At 45.0% G+C, this 20,719-nt stretch overlaps 1 protein-coding gene and 1 non-coding gene across 2 annotated transcripts; both read left to right on the top strand.

Annotated features, from left to right (window-relative positions):
• Window positions 1–6,414: 6,414 nt before the first annotated feature.
• LOC116576828 lies at window positions 6,415–6,547 on the top strand. Its single transcript, XR_004280291.1, has one exon. It is a non-coding gene; the product is annotated as a small nucleolar RNA SNORA70 (small nucleolar RNA).
• Window positions 6,548–6,606: 59 nt separating this feature from the next.
• On the top strand, window positions 6,607–6,909 carry LOC116576760 (60S ribosomal protein L10-like). Its single transcript, XM_032319263.1, has one exon. It carries the CDS (start codon window positions 6,607–6,609, stop codon window positions 6,907–6,909), a length of 303 nt encoding a protein of 100 aa, XP_032175154.1.
• The last annotated feature ends 13,810 nt before the right edge of the window (window positions 6,910–20,719 follow it).

Below are 20,719 nucleotides of genomic sequence, written 5' to 3'. Positions count from 1 at the left end.
TTGGTTGTCCATACCGTGTAGTGGGAAATGGTGCTGTTGCTCTGGGATAGGGAAGGTCCCTTCAGGAATGAAACGTTGGTCCCTTGGGCCCCATTTGAGCAGGCTAAGGCCCTGAATGTGGCTCACTTCCCTTGGTAAAACCACAACAAGCTCTTTCCTGAAATATTTAAGTTGAAAGAATTGGGGACTCTGAGGGGCTCAGTCGGTTAAGTGTCCGACTCTTGATTTCAGCTCAGGTCATGATCTTGGGGTGGTGAGACCGAGCCCTGCGCTGGGCTCCGTGCTGGGCGTGGAGCCTGCTTGGGATTCTCTCTCTCCCTCCCTCTCCCTTCCCTCCAACCAAAAAAGGGGAACGAGTGACTAATTACAGAAAAAGAAAAAGGAATGTTGTCTAAATGTCAGAAAAGAATGAGACTCTAAAGGGTTAGAGGCAGAGGACATTAAATTGGTGCTGATCAGAGCATTTGGTGGGGCTAAAATCATTTCTTGAGGCGACATGTCACCGTTGAGTGTAAACTGTTCTTACACAGATGGTTTTTGTGTGGTGAATAAACAATGCATTTTGGAACACTGAAAAAAATTAAATTTTAAAGAATACAGATGTTTTTTCCCCTCTAGATGACATGTAAATATGAATGGAATCCCTCCTTTAATCATGTCTGCACATAAATTTTTAAAATTTTAATTTTCTGGTGTGTATTTATGCCACTTCCAAGCGTACTTCCTTTCTAATCGCATCAGGGCAAAAGGATTTTTCTGCCAAATATTAACTCGAGGAGGCAGGAGGAAACATGTAGAAAATAGGAGCCTACATCCAGATTTTACACAATTAGCAAACAGACTTGATTTCATGTCATTCCAATTTATGTCAGACAAACAGAATTGCATTTTCCTGATGAAAGAATTTACAAATAAGAAAAAAAAGACCTACCTAATATTTAGTCAAGTATTGTCTGTGGGATGTGTCATTATCTGTTTATATAATGAACTCCCAAGTGGATATGGGAAATCACTACACACAAATTTTCTATCCCTGCGGGACTGAAACAATGAGGCCAGAAACTTTTTAAAAGATTTGGCTTTTGACTAATCAGTGCCTCACAGACTTACTTATATGGGCTTCCCGCTGCCTTGTAGGGAGATGGGAAAAAGCTGTCAACAGCAGGGATGATTTCAGTGTCAGTAAAATTTTTATTTTTAATTTTTTAAAGATTTTTATTTTTTACTTTTTTGAGAGTAGGTGTGCAGGTGTGCTAGCAGTGGGGGAGAGGCAGAAGGATAGGGAGAGAGAGAATTTTTTTTTTTTTAAGATTTAGTTATTTATTTGACAGAGAGAGAGGGAACATAAGCAGGAGGAGTGGGAGAGGGAGAAGCAGGCTCCCCCTAGAGCAGGGAGCGTGATGCAGGGCTCCATACCAGGACCCCAGGGTCATGACCTGAGCGGAAGGTAGTTGCTTAAGACTGAGTCACTCAGGCGCCTGAGAGAATCGTAAGGAGGCCTCCCACCCAACACAGAGCCCGACACAGGGCTCAAGCTCATAACCCTGAGATCATGACCCAAGTAGACATCAGGAGTCCGACACTTCACTGAAAATTAAGAGTCCCACGCTTAACTGACTGAGCCACCCAAGCACCTCAAGATTTCATTGTTTTTTTAAAAGATTTTATCTATTTATTTGACAGAGAGAGATCACAAGTAGGCAGAGAGAGAGAGAGAGAGGAGGAAGCAGGCTCCCCGCTGAGCAGAGAGCCCGACTCGGGACTCGATCCCAGGACCCTGAGATCATGACCCGAGCCAAAGGCAGCGGCCCAACCCACCGAGCCACCCAGGCGCCCAAGATTTCATTTTTAAGTAATCTCTACACTCAGTGTGGGGCTCAGAGCTTACAGCTCTGAGATAAGCCAGACAGGTGCCCCTCAGTAAAACTTTTGAAAATCAAAAGAGAAAAATTCTTCTTTATATTAAAATGTAACTATTAATTATGTTAATACTTAAAAATCAAGCTTCAAATGTTCACTTTCAATATTGCTTTTAAGCTATGATTTAAGGGGCGCCTGGGTGGCTCAGTTGGTTAAGCATCTGACTCTTGATATTGGCGCAGGTCCTGATCTCAGGGTTGTGAGTTTGAGCCCCATGTTGGGCTCCATGCTGGGTGTGGAACCTGCTTAGGATTCTCTCTCTCCCTCTCCTGCCCTGCTTCCAGCTGTGTGAGTGCATACCTGCTCTCTCTCTCTTTCTCAGAAAAAAAAAAAAGTAAAATATGATTTAAAACAAAATGCTTCACATAGTTTTCCGTTTGCACTTACTTGTAAGCATTGATGGACACCAAACCAATCAAAATTGACTTTTGCTTGTTTGGTTGAAAAAATTGAATTTCTTTAGGATAATATGTTCATGTCCTTCTTTTCTTCCCTTAGCACATTGCTTGAATATGTGACCATTTTTCTTTTTACATTATTTTTTAATTGCAAGGCACTATTAACCAGATTAGAGACGTCTTGAGGTAAATTATATTTACCTAAGACCTACATTGCCACTAACGGTACTAGAATAAAAGTTGGTAGTCTATGAAACAGGCCTCTGAGGCTTCTCTGGTATATCATTTAGAAGATTTTCTTCTGAAAGAGTTGAAAAAGCTTTTGAGAATGAGGATCATCTTACAATGAGTTGTTATGGGGGTCAAGTCTGTATCATCAGTACACTAGAAAATAAGTTTACACTAGCAAGAGTATGACGACTCTGGAAATCTCATGCTATTAGCGGTATTATTAATAGAAATGTCCTGGAAATCTTCTAAATAATATTTATGAACATAAAATGTACATAGTGATGATTTTTTTTAAAGATTTTATTCACCCATTTGACAGAGAAGATCACAAGCAGGCAGAGAGACAGGCAGAGGGGAGGGAGAAGCTGACTCCCCACTGAGCAGAGAGCCCGATGCGGGGCTCGATCCCAGGACCCTGAGATCAGACCTGAGCCGAAGGCAGCGGCTTAACCCACGGAGCCCCGCAGGCGCCCCGACACAGCTGTAACCCGTGGGCTTTTACTCTTTTCCCTGCTCTTCCTTCTGTTTGTCTTTTCAGCTCCAGAGAGTTGAAAGTCACTTTGTCATTCACCCAGCACGTTCTTTCAGCGCCTATTTTGGGCACTCTTCTAGGTTTTCGGGATCCAGCAGTGAATGAAATATACAAAATTCCCTTTTTGGAGAAATCTGTTGGATGTAGGACATGCAAGATAACATCGCCCACGTTAGGACAGACCATCATCTTGTATCTCCTGATATGATGCTCTGAGGACATACCACTTCGGTAGGGTTCCTGCCAAAAACGCATAATCCAAATCTGATCATGAGGAAATAGACAAGCACGAGTGGAGGGACATGTGCCAAGTAACTGGGCTGAACTCTTAAAAAATATCAAGGTCAGGAGAGAACACCACCACAACCAATGAAAGACTGAGGAGTTTTCCAGATTACTAAATGCAGCGCATAATCCTGGACTGGGCTCTGGATTAGGGAAAAAGAACTATAAAAAACACTCCTGGGACAACCGATGTTATTTGAAAATGAACTCTGAATTAGATGATAGTATTGTATAATTGTTTAATTTTGAGATTTGGGTAATTACAGCTATTACAATTAGATGTGCTATATGTAGAAAAAATGTATAGAACAGATGATATGGAACTAAATATATATGTATATATTCATCATGTCTTTTCTACATATCATATATATATATATATAAATGTATCTTATGTTCTTTATATATCTTTATATGTACATAAGAGCATTTATGTAGACATACGTAAGCGAGATGGACAGTGACAGCAAGAGAGACATGAAGCCACTGCAGCCAAAGGGGCAAAATATAGGGGTGCCTGGGTGGCTCCGTCGTTAACCATCTGCGTTTGGCTCAGGTCATGATCCCAGGGTCCTGGGATCGAGCCCTGTATTGGGCTCCCTGCTCTGTGGGAAGCCTGCTTCTCCCTCTCCCACTCCCCCTGCTTGTATTCCCTCTCGCACTGACTCTCTGTCTCTCTGTGTCAAATAAATAAATAAACAAACAAACAAATAAATAAAATATTTTTAAAAAGAGGGGGTTTTAAACAACAACTGATGAATTTAGGTTAATGATATATTGGAATTTTTGATCTATTCTTGCAACTTTTCTTTAAATTTAAATTGCATCAAAATAAAGCATTAAAATGTTTTTTTCTGGTGGATCTCGCTTTTGCGTGTTAGCATCTGGGTAAGGGAGGGGTGGTGTTTCAGGCAGATAGTAACAAAATAAATCAGTAAAAAATACATTATGTTAAATGGTGATAAGTTCTCCAGGGAAAAGTAAAGCAGGAAAGAGGCATAGGAGGTGCCTGTGGGAATAGCTGCAATTTGTGTCTCACTTAAAATAATTCGTTACTGAAAAACTGAGCAGGAAGTACAGAGTTCCCATATAAATCTCTTCCCAACAACTTCCCCTGTTACTCACATCTTGGTTTAGTGTGATACATTTGTTACAGTTGATGAGCTGATATTAACACATTATTATTAAGTGACTCCGTAGAGTACAATAGGGCTTCCTGTTTGTATTGTACAGTCTTACGGGTTTTGTCAAATACACAGTGTCGTGTCTCTACCGCTGTGCTACTGTATAGAGCGGTTTTATTGTCTGAAGTTCCTGTTCTCCACCTCTTCATCTCGGCCTGTCCTCGAGTCCCTGGCAATCATAGGTCAATCCATCTCTGCAGTTCTCCCTTTTCTAGAATGGCGTGTAGTTGGACTTACACCACACGCAGACGTTTCAGTTAGCTCCTTTCACTTAGAAGTACACGTTTAGGTTTCCTCTGTGTCTTCTTGTGGCTTGGCGGCTCCTTTGTCCTTACCGCCGAGTACTAGTGCATTGTACAGAGGTATAGTTGGTTTACCCATTTGTTTATTGAGGGATATCTTGCCTGCTTCTGGTTTTTGGCAGTCGTGAAGAGAGCTGCTCTAAGTATCCACGTGCAGGTTTTTGTGTGGACCAAAGTTTCCAACTCATTTGTAAATAACTGAGTGCAGTTGCTTGTGTTGTAAGTCTGTTTAGTTTTGCAGGAAACTGTCAAAAGACCTTCCACAGTGGCTGTATCATTTTAACGAGATTAGGTGTTTTGGCCTGCTGCATTTTTTTTTTTAAGATTTTATTTATGTACCTGTCAGAGCATGTGAGAGAGCACGAGCAGGGGGAGGGGCAGAGGTAGAGGGAGGAGCAGGCTCCCCACTGAGCAAGGAACCTGATGTGGAACTCCATCCCAGGACGCTGGGATCGTGACCTGAGCCAAAGGCAGATGCTTAACTGACTGAGACACCCAGGTGTCCCGTGACCTGCTGTATTTCTGACCTGGGCCGATTCACCCCTCCTTAGGCAACTTGATGGTCCCCCCAGCTCGTGGGAGGCCACTATGTTGATGCCCAACTTAGTGCCGATGCCCAAATGGCAGAGGGCACCATAGCCCAGAACTCCTGGGATCAAGGCATTCTCCTGCCTCAGCCTCCGAAGTAGCTGGGACTCCAGGCGTGGGCCACTGCCCCCAGTGCTCCTGGCTGGGCTTTTGGCGTTCCTGCCTGCAGTGAATGAGAGTCCCTATTGCTTCACATCCTTACCAGCATTTGGTGTTGTCCATTATTATTATTACTAGTTGTTTTAATTTGCATTTTCCTAATGACATATGATGTCGAGCATGTTTTCTTGGGATGATTTGCCATCTGTGTATGTTCTTTGGAAAGTTGTCTGTTGAGATCATTCGCCCAGTTTGTTCAGATCTTTTATCCGAGGGGTTGCAGTCTTAGATAGTGTGGTCCGGGATCTCACTGAGGCTTCTGAATGGAGAGCTGAACGAGCGCGGGAGCAAGCTGTTTGCAACTCTACGGAAGGAGCATTCTCGACAGAATAAACCCCCATAGAGGCATGAAGGAGGGGTGCACTTGGTATCTGCTAGGTTAGCAAGAGGCCAGGGTGACAGGAGGGAGTGGTCAAGACGAGAGATGAGCAGCTAAGCCCAGAGAAGCTAGGTGTGCAGCTCGGGTGGCTTGTGGGTCGTTAGGCCCTTGCTTTCATTCTGAGTGAGAAAGGAACCAGAGAATCGTAAGCAGAAGTTGATATGATCTGACTTTGGTTCAATAGGCTCATTCTGGTTGCTGTGTCGAAAGCAGACCAAAGGCAGGAAAACGTAAAAGCAAAAGAGACTGGTGAGGAGACTGGGGCCAAGGTCAGGGAAGAGGGTTTGGTGACCAAACCCGTGGTGGTATCGCTAAAAAGGAGGAGAAGTGATTGAATTCTGCATGTGTTTGGAAAATGAGGAATTTCCTACTGGACTGGATGTGGGGTGTGAGAGAGAGAAAGAAGCTGCGCCTGGTCTCTTCAAAGGTAAACACTCTGCAGCCAGTGAAGCCCTTTGTGCTCTTTCCCCGTGGGGGCTGGTGTGCCACAGCTGCCAACCGTAACCTCCTTAGCAGGGTATGAAGTCTGTTGCTTATAGGGCTTGCCCTAAGGGACCTTGGAGACAGATCTTCCAGTGGACATTCATGTCTGACCTCATGTTATCCCCAGTTTAGGCTCTGGACAGGTATGTATGGTGCCTTTGGAAAGTCCCAGGGCACAGTGGCCAAGGTCAACATTGGCCAAATCATCATGTCCATCTGTGCCAAGCTGCGGAAAAGGGGGCATGTAACTGAGGCCCTAGACAGGGCCAGGTTCAAGTTCCCTGACTGCCAGAAGATCCACATCTCCAAGAAGTGGGGCTTTACTAAGTTTAATGGGGACGAATTTGAAAACATGGTGGCTGAAAAGCGGCTCATCCCAGAGGGCTGTGGGTTCAAACGCACCCCTAATCAGGGCGCCCTGGACAAATGGCTGGCCCTGCGTTCCTGAGAACCTCCGTGCTGCCTCCTCCTCATTCATGCCCACTGGTGAAGCCTACTTCCTGTCAGCAGTAGCAAAGGTAAACTGAGGTGTATTAAAATTTTAGGAGTTTATTTGTTTATCTGAGCCAACACGGATTTGAATCAGGCAGTGCCAAACTAGCAGCAGTTCGGAGCAGTCTACAGGCAGGAACGAAGGGCAGGGTTCTCACAGAGGAGCAGAGCAAGGACGTTATTTCATTGGCTGTTACTCAGGGATGCGATATTTGGGAAAGCCTTGTTGGCTGTTTGTGATTGGTTGTTCCTCTTGACCTTGAGGCATTTGCAGAATTGACTCTGGCTTAGGTTTCACTCTGCTTGCAGAGGCTACCCAGGCCACCCTCTCCCCCAAAACCCTCCTGTTTGATTACTCTGAGAGTTCTGCGTTTCCTCTCCACAAACAGCATTGATTCCTCCATGAACAATGATGTCAATGCTGTCGTCCTGGGTTGGTGTCGTCTTTTTCCTTTCTTCCTGACCCCACTCTCATTGCTTCAGATTTACATGGATTTAGAGCGTTTTAAATGGGCACTGGCTTGTGCGATCGCTTTTATTTTGTTTCTCACGCTTTTTCCACTTGACACTATGTCTTAAGAGCTCCCCACGTGGCTGAACGTGTGTATCTCCTCGTTATTGCTGGCAGCTGCTTGGTTTCCCCCTGAATGCCTGCACCACGCCTAAGAGAGCTACATACTTGACCCCCTGCCCCCAGGTTGCTTCCGACTCCCTGCCTGTGCCAATAGTGCTGAGATGCACCCCCTCAGACAGACTCCAGGAACGACCTGTGTGCGAGTTTCTCTGGAGTAAATTCCCAGCAGTGTGATTCCTGGGACATGTTTAGTTGCCTAACAACTGGTTTCATTGGTTTACCATTGCAGACCAATAGCCTTTGAGGGTACCTTTCCTTCCTATTCTTTTTTTTTTGTTGTTTTAAGATTTATTTTATTTATTTATTTGACAGAGAGACACAGATAGAGAGGGAACACAAGCAGGGGGAGTGGGAGAGGGAAAAGCAGGCTTCCTGCAGAGCAGGGAGCCCGATGCGGGGCTTGATCCCAGGACTCTGGGATCGTGACCAGAGCCAAAAGGCAGACGCCTAATGACTGCGCCACCCAGGCGCCTCACCTTTCCTTCATATTCTTACCAGTTCTTTTTTTTCTTTCTTTTTTTTTTTTTTTAAAAGGTTTGTTTATTTATTTTCGAGACAGAGCGAGAGAACTGGAGAGCGGGAGCACAGGGAGGGGCAGAGGGAGAGAAAGAGAGAAAAACTCCAGCAGACCCTGCACTGAGCTTGGAGCCCGCAGCGGGGCTCGACCTCACCACCCTAAGATCATGACCTGAGCCAAAACCAGGAGACAGATGCTTAATTGACAGCACCAGCCGGGAGCTCCCATATTCTTACCAATTCTTGATATTAAACTTTAAAATGTTTATAATATAGTATCTCATTGTTATTTTAACTGCATTATTTGATTACTGGAGAGCTTGAGCATGTTTTCATGGATTTACTGGACATTCATACTCCTCCTTCCGTAATTTGCCTGTTCTTTTTTTTTTTTTTTTTAATTAAAAGATTTTATTTATTTGTCAGAGAGAGAGAGAGAGCGCAAGCACAGGTAGAGAGAGTGGCAGGCAGAGTCAGAGGGAGAAGCAGGCTCCCTGCGGAGCAAGGAGCCCGATGTGGGACTCGATCCCAGGATGCTGGGATCATGACCTGAGCCGAAGGCAGCTGCTTAACCAACTGAGCCACCCAGGCATCCCCGTAATTTGCCTGTTCTAATTCTTTGTCCAGTTTTCTTTTTGCTGGATTTCCTATGTCTTGGTGATGTATAGAAGTTCTCTCTATAGTCTATATTTTTAATTCTTTTTAAAAATATTTTATTTATTTATTTGAAAGAGAGAGAGAGAGTATCTGAAACAGCCTCTTCACTGAGCACAACACCCGATATGGGGCTTGATCCCACAACTGCGAGATCACGACCTGAGCTGAAGCCAAGAGTCAGACACTTAACCCACTGAGCCACCCAGGCACCCCTCTCTATTCTACATATGAATTTCTTGAGTTTTGGAGGTGGCAGATATGTTCTTCTAGGCTGTCACTTGCCTGTTAACTTTGTCTATGGTGTCCTTCTTTGAAAAGAAACCCAATTTTTAGGGGCGCCTGGGTGGCTCAATGGGTTAAGCCGCTGCCTTCGGCTCAGGTCATGATCTTAGGGTCCTGGGATCGAGTCCCGTATCGGGCTCTCTGCTCAGCAGGGAGCCTGCTTCCCTTCCTCTCTCTCTGTCTGCCTCTCCATCTACTTGTGATTTCTCTCTGTCAAATAAATAAATAAAATCTAAAAAAAAAAAAAAAGAAACCCAATTTTTAAATACTGAAATCTACCCATTTCTTCACTGATGGTTTGTGGTTTTGAGACTTTCCTTACTAACTCCTCCAATTCAAGGTCACAAAGATACTCTTCTACACTTTCCTTGTCTTTATTGGTTTCCATTTCAGATTAGAGTATCTGATCTATTACAGTTAACATTCCTGTGTGGTATGAGGTAGGACTCAATTGGCTTTTTCTCCAGGAAGCAAGACAGCCTCCCTGCATCAATTCCTGACTAATCTATCTTCTCTTCGTTGTTGGAGATGCCCCTCTATTGTATCTGAAGTTTCCACGTACATGTGGGTGTGTTTCTGGATCCCTGTTTTATCCCATTGATCTGCTTATTCCTGTGCCAGTATTCAATCATTTTCACTGCTGGCTTTGTGGTGTGTCTTGATGTCGATAAGAGAAGTCCTCCTCCTTGGCTCTTCTTTTTCAAAACTGCCTTAGCTACTTGTGTCAGTGTTATTCTTTGTATTTTTTAGAATCAGTTTGTCACATTCCTCTCAAAATTGTGCTGGAATTTTGACTGAAAATGTATGATAGGAATGTGTTATTTTTAGAAGAATCTGTAGGGGTGCTGGGTGGCTCAGTGAGCTAAGCGTCTGAATTGTGGGTTAAGCTTATGAATTGTGGGTTCAAGCCCCATGTGGGGCTCTGCACTCAGTGGAGAGCCAGCTTGAAGGTTCTCTCCCACTGTCCCTACCCCACTCCTGTGCTGCACTCTCTCTCTCTCTAAAATAAATAATAAGTAAATCTTGAATAGGAAAAAAAAAAAAAAGAGCCTGTAAGTTTCTTTTCTCTCTTTCTTTCTTTCTTTCTTTTTTTTTTTAAGATTCTGTTTATTTATTTGACAGAGAGGCAGGCAGAGAGAGAGGGAGAAGCAGGCTCCCTGCTAAGCAGAGAGCCCGGTGTGGGGGCTCGATCCCATGGCCCTGAGATCATGACCTGAGCCGAAGGCAGAGGCTTTAACCCATTGAGCCACCCAGGTGCCCCTATAGATTTCATATGAACACAGTATTCTATGTTTTCTGGCTCTCTTTTATGCTTTATTAGCATTTGTAAGATGGTTTTTAGGACTCGAGTATGGAAATCATGACAGATATATTTAAAGATACATTTACAAGAGTATCATGAATATTTAGGAGCTGTGTGTTCAATAATAAATGGCTAAAATTTTGCAAATAGTTTGATGTATGCATTAACAGAATATTGCATCAAAAAAACCCCCATACTTTTGGGGTGCCTGGGTGGCTCAGTCGGTTAAGGCATCTGACTTCAGCTGAGATCATGATCCTGGGGTCCTGGGATCGAGCCTTGCATTGGGCAACCTGTTCAGCAGGGAGCCTGCTTTTCCTTCTCCCTCTACCCAACACTACTGCTTGTGCTCCTCCCACAAATAAATAAAATAAAATGTTTAAAAAAAACCCAAAACAAAAAACCCTGTACTTTCAAAGAATCTTTAATGATGTGAGAAAATATTCTTGCTAAAATATTACATCATTAATTAAAGAGATTACACAGACTTCAGTTCTCTTTATTGTATTTTTGGGTATGTTCCAAGTTCTCTAAAATGAACACGTTGATCTTTGTGATCACTGTGTTTTTCTTTTAAAACGTTGGTGGAGGGGTGCCCGGGTGGCTCAGTTGTTAAGCGTCTGCCTTCGACTCAGGTCATGATCCCGGGGTCCTAGGACCAAGCCCCACATCCGGCTCCTTGCTCAGAGGGAATCCTGGTTCTCCTTCTCCCACTGCCCCTGCTTGTGTTCCCTCTCTTGGTGTGTCAAATAAATAAAATCTTTTTTAAAAAAGTAAAAAGTTGGTGCAGGCAAATAAGGTTTGCATTTGCCGTCTGACTATTCAGAAACGTTGGGGAAAAATGGTTTCTGACTCATCTGATGAGCTCATCAGGCAAGAAACGATAACGTATGAAAATTTCCTCGTTTGACTGCCTGCCCACCCCGTCTGCTGGCACTCCTCACAGTTTGTTAGGCTCCCTGACTCACTGAGCTAAGCATGAATAAATGTAATTTCACACACTGGCTTTTTCATGTAACAAATATTTCATAATCTGCTGCTGTGTGCAAAGCACTCGTTTAGAGCTGTTGAAGACAAAGGGTCAAATTAAAAAAAAACTCAGTCCTGAAGGGGCTCAGCGTGGCATATTCAGCGTGCCTCTGCGCCAACTCTCAAGTCTTCTCGGCTCCACGCGTTCCAGACTTTTTTCACCGTCCCCATGCGGTTCCCTCATTTGAAATTTCTCTCTGTCCCCGTCCGCCTATAAAAATGCGACCTTGCACCTCTGCGACGACCTCTCGGACTCTTCCACTTTCTCCGACGTTCTGCCAGCACTTCTCACATGGCTCACACTTGGCATATTTTGCACATTCTTGTCTTTTTAGTCCTTTTTCCAAAAGCAAAGTTGGAGGCATGATTGTTATCTGCATTAGAGGCTGCATTTCTCAGTCGTAGTGGACAGGAAAAATGGAAATCCAGCACGGTTATTTTAGAACAACACACCCCATAAGACTTTTCCGTTGTGGTAGTGTTAGCAGACAGATAGGGAGATCAGGGCGTGCTGTCCCGGAAGCCTTGGGCGAGTACAGGACCCCGTGGGTGACAGTTCACTAGTGACTGGAAGTTTTAATCAGAAGTCATCTGATAGATTTCACTGAATCAGAGGGAATGTTTATTAGGGAATTGACAGACCTTGACAATTCAGAGACCAAAAAAGAGTGGTTCCATTAGGAGCTGAAGAAACAGGGCTCAGCAGTGTCCTTGTGGGCCCTGCTCTGGGCTCGATCCGTTTGCAGAAGATGTGTCTTGTTCTGATTCCCAGAGGGCCCCTTCCAAGAACTGAGCTTTGCTCTCTGGAGCTGTGTTTCCCTGGGGACGTTTCTCCCTTGACTTCGAGGGAAGGAACTAGAGGCCCAGCTGGCCGCGTGAGCCCGGCAGGCTCGGTTCCTTCTCCCAGACTCCCCCAGCAGCTCGTTCTCCTCTTCTGCGGGAGGAGTGAGTGTGGGGCCGAAGACACTGCTCCTTCCGCGTGTCTCTCTCGAGGGATGTGGAGTTGAAATCCTCCCCGCAGCGCCGTCCCCACCATGGAAGCGTGGCATGTCCCCACACCAGCCGTCTCGTGTGGTTCTTACAACTCCTCTGGGCTGTTCTTACTCTGATTTTATAGACATGGTGAACAAATGGAGACAGCACAGGGCTGACAGGTCACTTGGAAGTTTTGGAGGAAAGAGAAGGGAAGAATTCGATGTGCGAAGTCGTACGCTTTCATTTTTTGAAAGCAGAACTTGCTTATAAAATAAACAAGGAGGGGCGCCTGGGAGGCTCAGTGGGTTAAAGCCTCTGCCTTCGGCTCAGGTCATGATTCCAGGGTCCTGGGATCGAGCCCCACATCGGGCTCTCTGCTCAGTGGGGAGCCTGCTTCCTCCTCTCTCTCTCTGTCTCTCTGCCTTCTTGTGATCTCTGTCTGTCAAATAAATAAAATCCTAAAAAAAGAAAAAAAAGCTATAAATTTTTTTTTTTTTAAATAAACAAGGAGGGCTTTGTTTGTAGGCCGGTAGTTCTCAACCTTGAGTATCCGAATTGCCTGGAAGGCTTGTTAGGACACAGACTGCGGGTTGCACGCCCAAAGTTTCTGAATTAGAAGGTCTAGGGTGGGGCAGGGAAACTAGTATTTTTAACAAGTTCCCATGTGGTGCTGATACGGCCCATAGTCTGAGAGCCGCCCCCCACCCCCACCCCACACAAGCTAAGGCAGGGGTTGGCAACACATGACACATGGCCCATGGCCTGTGGGTTTTTTTTTTTTTTCAATTACGCATGAGCTAAGAAAGGTTTCTACATTTTTAAATGGTTGAAAAAAATACAAAAGAGAATAATATTTTATTGCATGTGAAATAAGAAACTCAAATTTCATTGCCCATAAATACGATTTTGTTGGGATACAGCCATGCTTTTTCATTTCGTATCGTCCAAGGCTGCTTTAACACTACAACAGCAGAGTTGAGTAGTTGTGGCAGACACTGTATGGCCTGCAAAGGTCCTTTACAGATGAAGTTTGCTGTGTACCCCTCTCCCCCCAGCAAGGAGCTAGTTATGATGGAGAGGTTAGTAACGGGAGAGGGATAGCTGATTGACGGGGCAGTGTGCTTCATGACGCAGGAGGGGACACAGGAGAGAAGGATTTCTTACCCTCTGAAATTGGAAGGAAGTTGGTGAGAATTAGGGTAAATCTAGGTAAAATAGAAGATATGCCAATTGGTTAGAATTTGATAAAGATCAATTACTAGAAGAGGGGAAGGGAATTGATAAAATTTGTTAAATTCAAAATACATGAGGAGACATAAGAGATATCATAAAAGCTCAGCTGAGGCTGAAGAGTGATAACTTTTGTGGTTCCTTATACATGATGTGTATCGTTCTATCCGAGTTTGCTTATTGTCCCAATGTAGGAGGTAAGAGGATAATCATAGTCTTGATCTAGAATGTGAAGATAGGGGGCGCCTGGGTGGCTCAGAGGGTTAAGCCTCTGCCTTCGGCTCAGGTCATGATCTTAGTTAGGGTCCTGGGATCGAGTCCCACATCGGGCTCTCTGCTCAGCAGGGAGCCTGCTTCCCCCTCTCTCTGCCTGCCTTTTTGCCTACTTGTGATCTCTCTCTGTCAAATAAATAAATAAAATCTTAAAAAAAAAAAAAAAAAGCCTTTGCCTTTGGCTCAGGTCATGATCCCAGGGTCCTGGGATCAAGCCCCACATCCGACTCTCTGCTCAGCGGGGAGCCTGCTTCCTCCTCTCTCTCTGCCTGCCTCTCTGTCTACTTGTGATCTGTCAAATAAATAAATGAATATCTTTAGAATGTGAAGATAGGTGTGCCTTGGGAATGATGGTATTCACGAAAGAACTGTACATATCATCAACCACATGAGTGTCCTGGGTTCAGAAGGAGAGAAAAGTCAAGAAAAGGCTGACTGAGAGAAATGAAAGGTTCAAGAAGTAGCAGGCTGTCCTCTGGGATCAGAAATAATGGTGCTTGAAAGATGGGCGTCCACAGTCAGAGGACGAGTTACTTAGTTCATTGAATCAGTGGAATAATTCCAGGTGGTCACCGCGTCCGGTGTGATCACCAGGATGGTAACTGGATGAAGTGGAAGAAGCCATCGCTGAGTTATCAAGACAATAGGACACCCCAGTGTTAGAAGGGTTATCCGCTATGGATGTTGAGGACTCCCAAGATGATGCCCCTTTACCAAGTCGTCCAAGAATGTGAGCATGCCAAGGAAGCAGATGTCAGAGATAGAGTAACTCTCAAAAGCAGAGCGATACTTCAAGGACAGGAAAGGTCTGGAAGTGCTCTTGGGAATGAGGAAGAGCTTCACCTTGGCTACACCTTTAGGTCATCAGCTGCAGAAATGGCTAACTCCCACCAGGCTACAGTGGTCTCAGGCCAGAAGCAGGCCTTCATTATGACTAAGGAACTGAAATAACGTTCTATGAGTTAGGGATGCAAGGAAGCCACAGGTATGGGAGGGAAAGAAACAGTGGGGCCGTATGGGAATGAGGGTCCTGGGGACAATCTATGTTGGTTGCTGGCCCATTTAGTCAGCACGGGGAGCCTAGCATGACCAACAGCTCTAGAGCTGGTCCGTGCAACTCTGTTTCGTGTGGTCCCTGAGTCTCAAGCACAGAGATGAGGCCTGGATGCTGAGTCTGGTACATTTAAAGCCTTAGATGGTAACTTGGGCCCCTTATCTCTCAAAAATGTTAGGCTCATGCGGGCCGAAGCTTGGTAAATGGATTTCAGAGGGAAGAATTTCCTCCCTCGTCCATTTGACAAACGAATAAATATGTTCCAGGCAATGTGAGACACTTAGGGCACAGAGACAAATAAGAAAGATTCATTATCTTTGTGTCTGTGAAAAGCTTGTGTAAGAGTGTGGTGAGTGGACACAGTGGCGTACCGTGGAGGGTCGCGTGGGAGCGCCGAGGGGCACGCACGCCGGTTGAGAAGATCAGGAGAGCTTCCTGATGGAGGTCTTCACTGAGACTCAAGAGATGATTTGGATTTAGGCCAAACTGGGCAGAGTGGAGAAAGAAGAAGAAATGGGGGACAGTAAGCAAACCCAAAACACACAGGCCAAGAGGCTTAGAAGAAGGGGCCTGTGTGTAAGGGGCTGAGAATTTGGGGATGGAAAGGCTGATGCTGGAGGAAGCATTTGCTGATGCTTCAGGTGCCCTGTAAGCCAATTCTGGTCTTTCCGTGAGGGTTCTGGTGTCACTGAGGATTTTTAAGTCAGGGAATGACATGAGGAAATAAATCATCGTTTCAAAAAGTTCATTTGGTGGTGGCGCGGAGCATGGATTGGAACTTCCTAATTCCTCACAGTAATTGGCACTATAATCATAGCAGCCCCTGTGACCTCCCTGGTATTAAGATATTTGCGAAACCTGTCTTCTCTACTATTTTATGAGCACCCCACTGCCAAGGAGCCTATTTTATTCGAAGGCATAATATTCCCTCCCATCACTTAGCGTGCCCTTGGATCTACGAGGTTCTCAGTGAGTGTTTATGTGAAGATTCATATGCTCTCCTGTAGACAATCATCTTTCATATTTTGATCCTTGTTTCCTTCTTCCCCCTCCTCATTGATGCCCCACACTCGGGAACCAGCGCGGCCTGTTCTAGATGGGGGACCCAACATCAAGTTAGACAATTTGGCAAAGATGTTTTTCTTTAATTTTGAATTTATGTATATAAAACGTGTGCAAAAAGTAAATTACATTTAGTATATATGATTGCCTTCATCAAAAGGAAATTCGATAAAACTGGGACTACTTTGAAATCCCAAGACGGATGGGGTCTACGCTTGTGTCCATCAGGCACCGGCAGAGAATGTAATGAAAGCATCTGTCTTGCTTGGGGGACCCCAGGGGCTTGTGGGTTCCCGGGGACCTCGGGAAGAGGGAAGAAGGTGGGTTCTCTGGGGCTCGTCTGCTGGGACTCCCGAGAATAACCCTGAGACACGGCTTAGCCTCTGCCTGAAAAATGGAGGCAAGGTGAGCACCCTGACCGGCAGCAGGAGCCATGGAGACAACGGATGGTCTGGGGCGAGAGAGGGGACGGAAAGAGAAGATCTTCTTGGGCAGGGCTGCTGGCTCACAGCCAGGCTCCCATGAAGTAGTCATGGCAGGGAGGGGCGCAGGGTATGCACAGAAACCTAAAGATTGAGGCCATTTGGGGGCACCTGCGTGACGCAGGTCGGTAAGCATCTGCCTTCAGCTCAGGTCGTGGGATCGAGCCCCCGAAGGCTCTCTACTCAGTGGGGAGCCTGCTTCTCCTCCCCCAGCCTGCCGCTCCCCCTACTCGTGAGCTCTCTCTCTTTCTCTGAAAAATGAATGAATAAAATCTTTAAAAAAAGGAGTGAAGCCATGTGTAGTGATTGGGAAGCAGCAGGACAGGCTCGGGGAGTGGGACACACGGTGGGAATGTCACCATCTGCTAAAGATTTCAGGAGAGAGCAAAGGGCTTGGAGGAGGTAGGGAGTTCGCAGTATGGGAGAAAGGATACAGGGTGGGGTGGGGGGTGTGCGGCGTAGGGCTGGTGGAAGCAGCAGAAACCCCATCTTCACTTTATCCGTGGGTTCTTGTGGCCTAGGGGCAATTACACTGTGACACAGTCAGGAACTAGAGGAACAGAAGGGAATTACGGTTATTGTTACATTTGTACCTAACTTGTATCTGGGATTTCATCCTGGCTGATAGCACAGCAGGAAGCTTGGGCTCACTCTCCTGTACGGGAGAGCTGAGGTTTACTTCTAGCTTCTAGAATGGAGGTTTGAATACTAACAATAGCCAACATTTATTGAGCTGTTACCATGCGCCGGGGTCACACTTAATTATCAACTTTCAGGTAGATACATCCTTTTACAGATCGAAACCGAGGTTCAGAAAGATTTATTAACAACTTGAAAGTGGTTAAATCAAGACTTCGACCTGAACAGTGGGTGTCTGAGCATGGCTCCTAATGCTGGGCTCTGCTGTGCCTTTATGCTCGCAGAGTCAGGAGTGGCCTCTGTCCTGTCCTGCTCCGGGTGAGCTTTGCTGTGTGCAAGGTGCTCTGACTTGGGACACAGGTTTCCACTGGCTGTTTTTTTTTTTTTTTTTTTTTAAGATTTTAATTATTTATTTGACAGACAGAGATCACAAGCAGGCAGAAAGGCAGGCAGAGAGAGGAGGAAGCAGGTTCCCTGCTGAGCAGAGAGCCCAATTCGGGGCTCGATCCCAGGACCCTGAGATCATGACCCGAACCGAAGGCAGAGGCTTTAACACACTGAGCCACCCAGGTGCCCCTTTCCACTGGCTTCTTGAAGGGGAAGGCCTGGGATGCAGTCCGCAGAGTTCTGACTCACATTGTCCTGAGGGGATCCTGTACCTCTGGGGATGGGAAGTGGGCAGGGAGAGAAAAATGGGGAGGGTTTTGAGAGGAAACACTGTTCCTCTCAGTTGTAATTGTTCACCCTGTAAGTGTGGTTCCCATAAACCCATCTTCCTCTAGGGAACCCCTCTGTCTTCCTCGTGTCAAACTAACCCCTCCACACTCATTCCAAAATGCTGATGGATGGCACTGTGTGACATGGGAAGGCATGGAAGGGTTTTAAGCAGGAGAGTTTACATTGTTATGTTTTAAAATATTCACTCTAAAAAATAGTCACTCTCTCAGACTGAGAGAAAAGCAGCTCAAGATTTCTTAGGACCAACTCCTTTCCCATTCTCTGTGACCCAGGGTAAGGTGAGAGAGAAAGAACAGGTTCAGTACCTCCTTGCTTCTACTGTCCCTTTGTTCAAGTTCCAAGATTTCCCAGAATGCTTCTCTCTTTGCTCATTTCATCACTTTGCCCGTCTCATTCTGGGATCTCAGCTGACTTAAGCTGTACTGTGCACCTGTCCTATGGCCCTTAGGAACTTAAGAGAAGGCTCAGTGCAACAGTAAGCCATTCGCTTGTATGGATGTATCATCAGATAAATGGTTTTAATAAAATTTTAATAATTGGTGGTTTGAATATCCTGATCGGTAGAAGCATCTTGGTGCAGAGTGCTTCTGTGGAGACAAGAAAGGGAATTTTGCCCATGGGCTGTTGGGAGAAGAATTTTTTTTTTAGATGTTTCTTAATCTTATTAATGACTCCTCAGGATAAACATAGCAAGAATAGAAGCTAACGCCCACGTGAACTCTTTATCTCATGCCTTTCACTATTCCACACACATGAATCATTTATTCCTCATTGCATCCTTCTGAAGTAGGTGCTATTACTGCCCCATTTTACAGGTAAAGAAACAGAGGCACAGAGTCTAAGTTAAATAACTTTCCCAAGATCCTTGGATAATAAATACTCTTGACCACTATGTTATGCGAAGAATGTGCCAATGTCTATATATATATATATATATATATATATATATATATAGACATGTGCCAATGTCTATATATATATATATATGTATATACATATATACATATAATATCATTCATATATATACATATATACATATATATCATTCATATATATACATATATGTATATATACATATATGTATATGTATATATGTACATATATGTATATGTATATATATGAATGATATTACTTAGTATAATATAAATACATTTTAATATATAAAATACTATATTATATACTATATATTAATATATAAAATACTATATTATGTATATTTAAATACAGTGGTAAAAGCACATAACATATGATCTCCTTCTTAACAGATCTGTGGTGTATAATACAGTATTGTTGGCTACAGGCATAATGTCGTAGAGCAGATCTTTAGAACATATTCATCCGGCATAATTGAAATTCTATATGGTTGACTAGCAACTTGCCATTTCCCCATCTCACCCTGAAAGCCACAATTCTTTTGTTGGCTTCCATTAGTTTGACTATTTGAAATCCCTTCTTCTAAGTGAAATGATGCAGTACTTTTCCTGCTGTGGCTGGCTTCTTTCACTTAGCATAAAGACCTCAAAGTTCATTCATGTTGTTGCATATTGTAGGATTCCCTTACTTTTTAAGGCTGAATAGGATTTCATTGTATGTATGTGCCACATTTTAAAATCCACTTATTGGGGTGCCTCGATGGCACAGTAAGTCGAGTGACTGATGCTTGGTTTCAGCTCTGGTCCTGAGCTCAGGCAAGGTTGAGAGATTGGCCCTGCCGTGGGCTTTGCACTGAGCATGGAGTCTGCTAAAGATTCCCTCCCCGTTTCCCTATGCCCTTGCCCCTCCCCCCTCTCAAAATAAATAAATAAAAATCTTTTTTTTTTAAGATTTTATTTATTTATTTATTTAAAACACAGAGATCACAAGTAGGCAGAGAGGCAGGCAGAGAGAGAGGAGGAAGCAGGCTCCCTGCTGAGCAGAGAGTCCGATGCGGGACTTGATCCCAGGACTCTGGGATCATGACCTGAGCCGAAGGCAGAGGATTTAACACACTGAGCCACCCAGGCACCCAATAAAATCTTTTTAAAAAAATATTTTATTTATTTATTTGAGATTGGAGAGTAAGTGGGAGAGCATGAGGGGAGGAGGAAGCAGAGGGAGAGGGAGAAACATACTCCCAGTTGAGCAGGGAGCCCGGCGGAGCTTGATCCCAGGACCCCCTCCGAGCCAACAGTAGGTGTCGGAGGCAGGTCCCTGGCCAGGGCGGCCTCCGCCATTAAAAGATGGCGCCTGGCTAGTTGCCAGGTTAGGATTGCCTCGTGAGACTAAGCGGAATGCCCGAAGAGGAAGTAAACAGCATTGGTTGCTAGCGAAGTTGTTCGTTTAGGTGCACAGCCTGATTCGCTCCCTCCTGTACCCTGCTCGCTGATTGGTCATGTAAGCGTATATAAGTGTGTAGACTTGCGGAAATAGAAGAGAGAAGATGCATCCGAACCAGGGCGTCTTGTCGTCCTTGCGGGGCGAGGGCGATAAATGGCCCCGGCACCTGGGAACTAAATAAAGGAATCTTGCAAGGTAATCCGCAGGAAAGCGGGGAGTAAAGGTCCGCAGGTAAGCGGGGACATTAGCCACGTTCAAAAGTGGGAATTCCGCGGTAAAGCGGGGAGTAAAGGCCACGTTCAAAAGTGGGAATTCCGCGGTAAAGCAGGGAGTAAAAATAGAAAAACCTTGCAAAGGAGAAGTCCGCAGGTATGCGGGGTAAAACCATGACAAAGGTGGTGGGAAACTTGTACAAGACCGCAACAAGAAGCGGGGCGGCCATAGAGCCGAGATTTTCTTATCAAAACTGCAGGTAAGCGGGGAAGGGACCACGATCAAAGTGGTGGGAATCTTGTACAAGTCCGCAATAAGAAGCGGGGCGGCCTTAGAGCCGGGATTTAGCGGCGAGTCTTTAAC

This window comes from Mustela erminea, chromosome 17 (assembly GCF_009829155.1).
Source record: "Mustela erminea isolate mMusErm1 chromosome 17, mMusErm1.Pri, whole genome shotgun sequence".
Lineage (NCBI taxonomy): Eukaryota > Metazoa > Chordata > Mammalia > Carnivora > Mustelidae > Mustela > Mustela erminea.
Note: the sequence above shows the minus strand (reverse complement) of the source record. Positions and strands in the feature narration are given on the sequence as shown.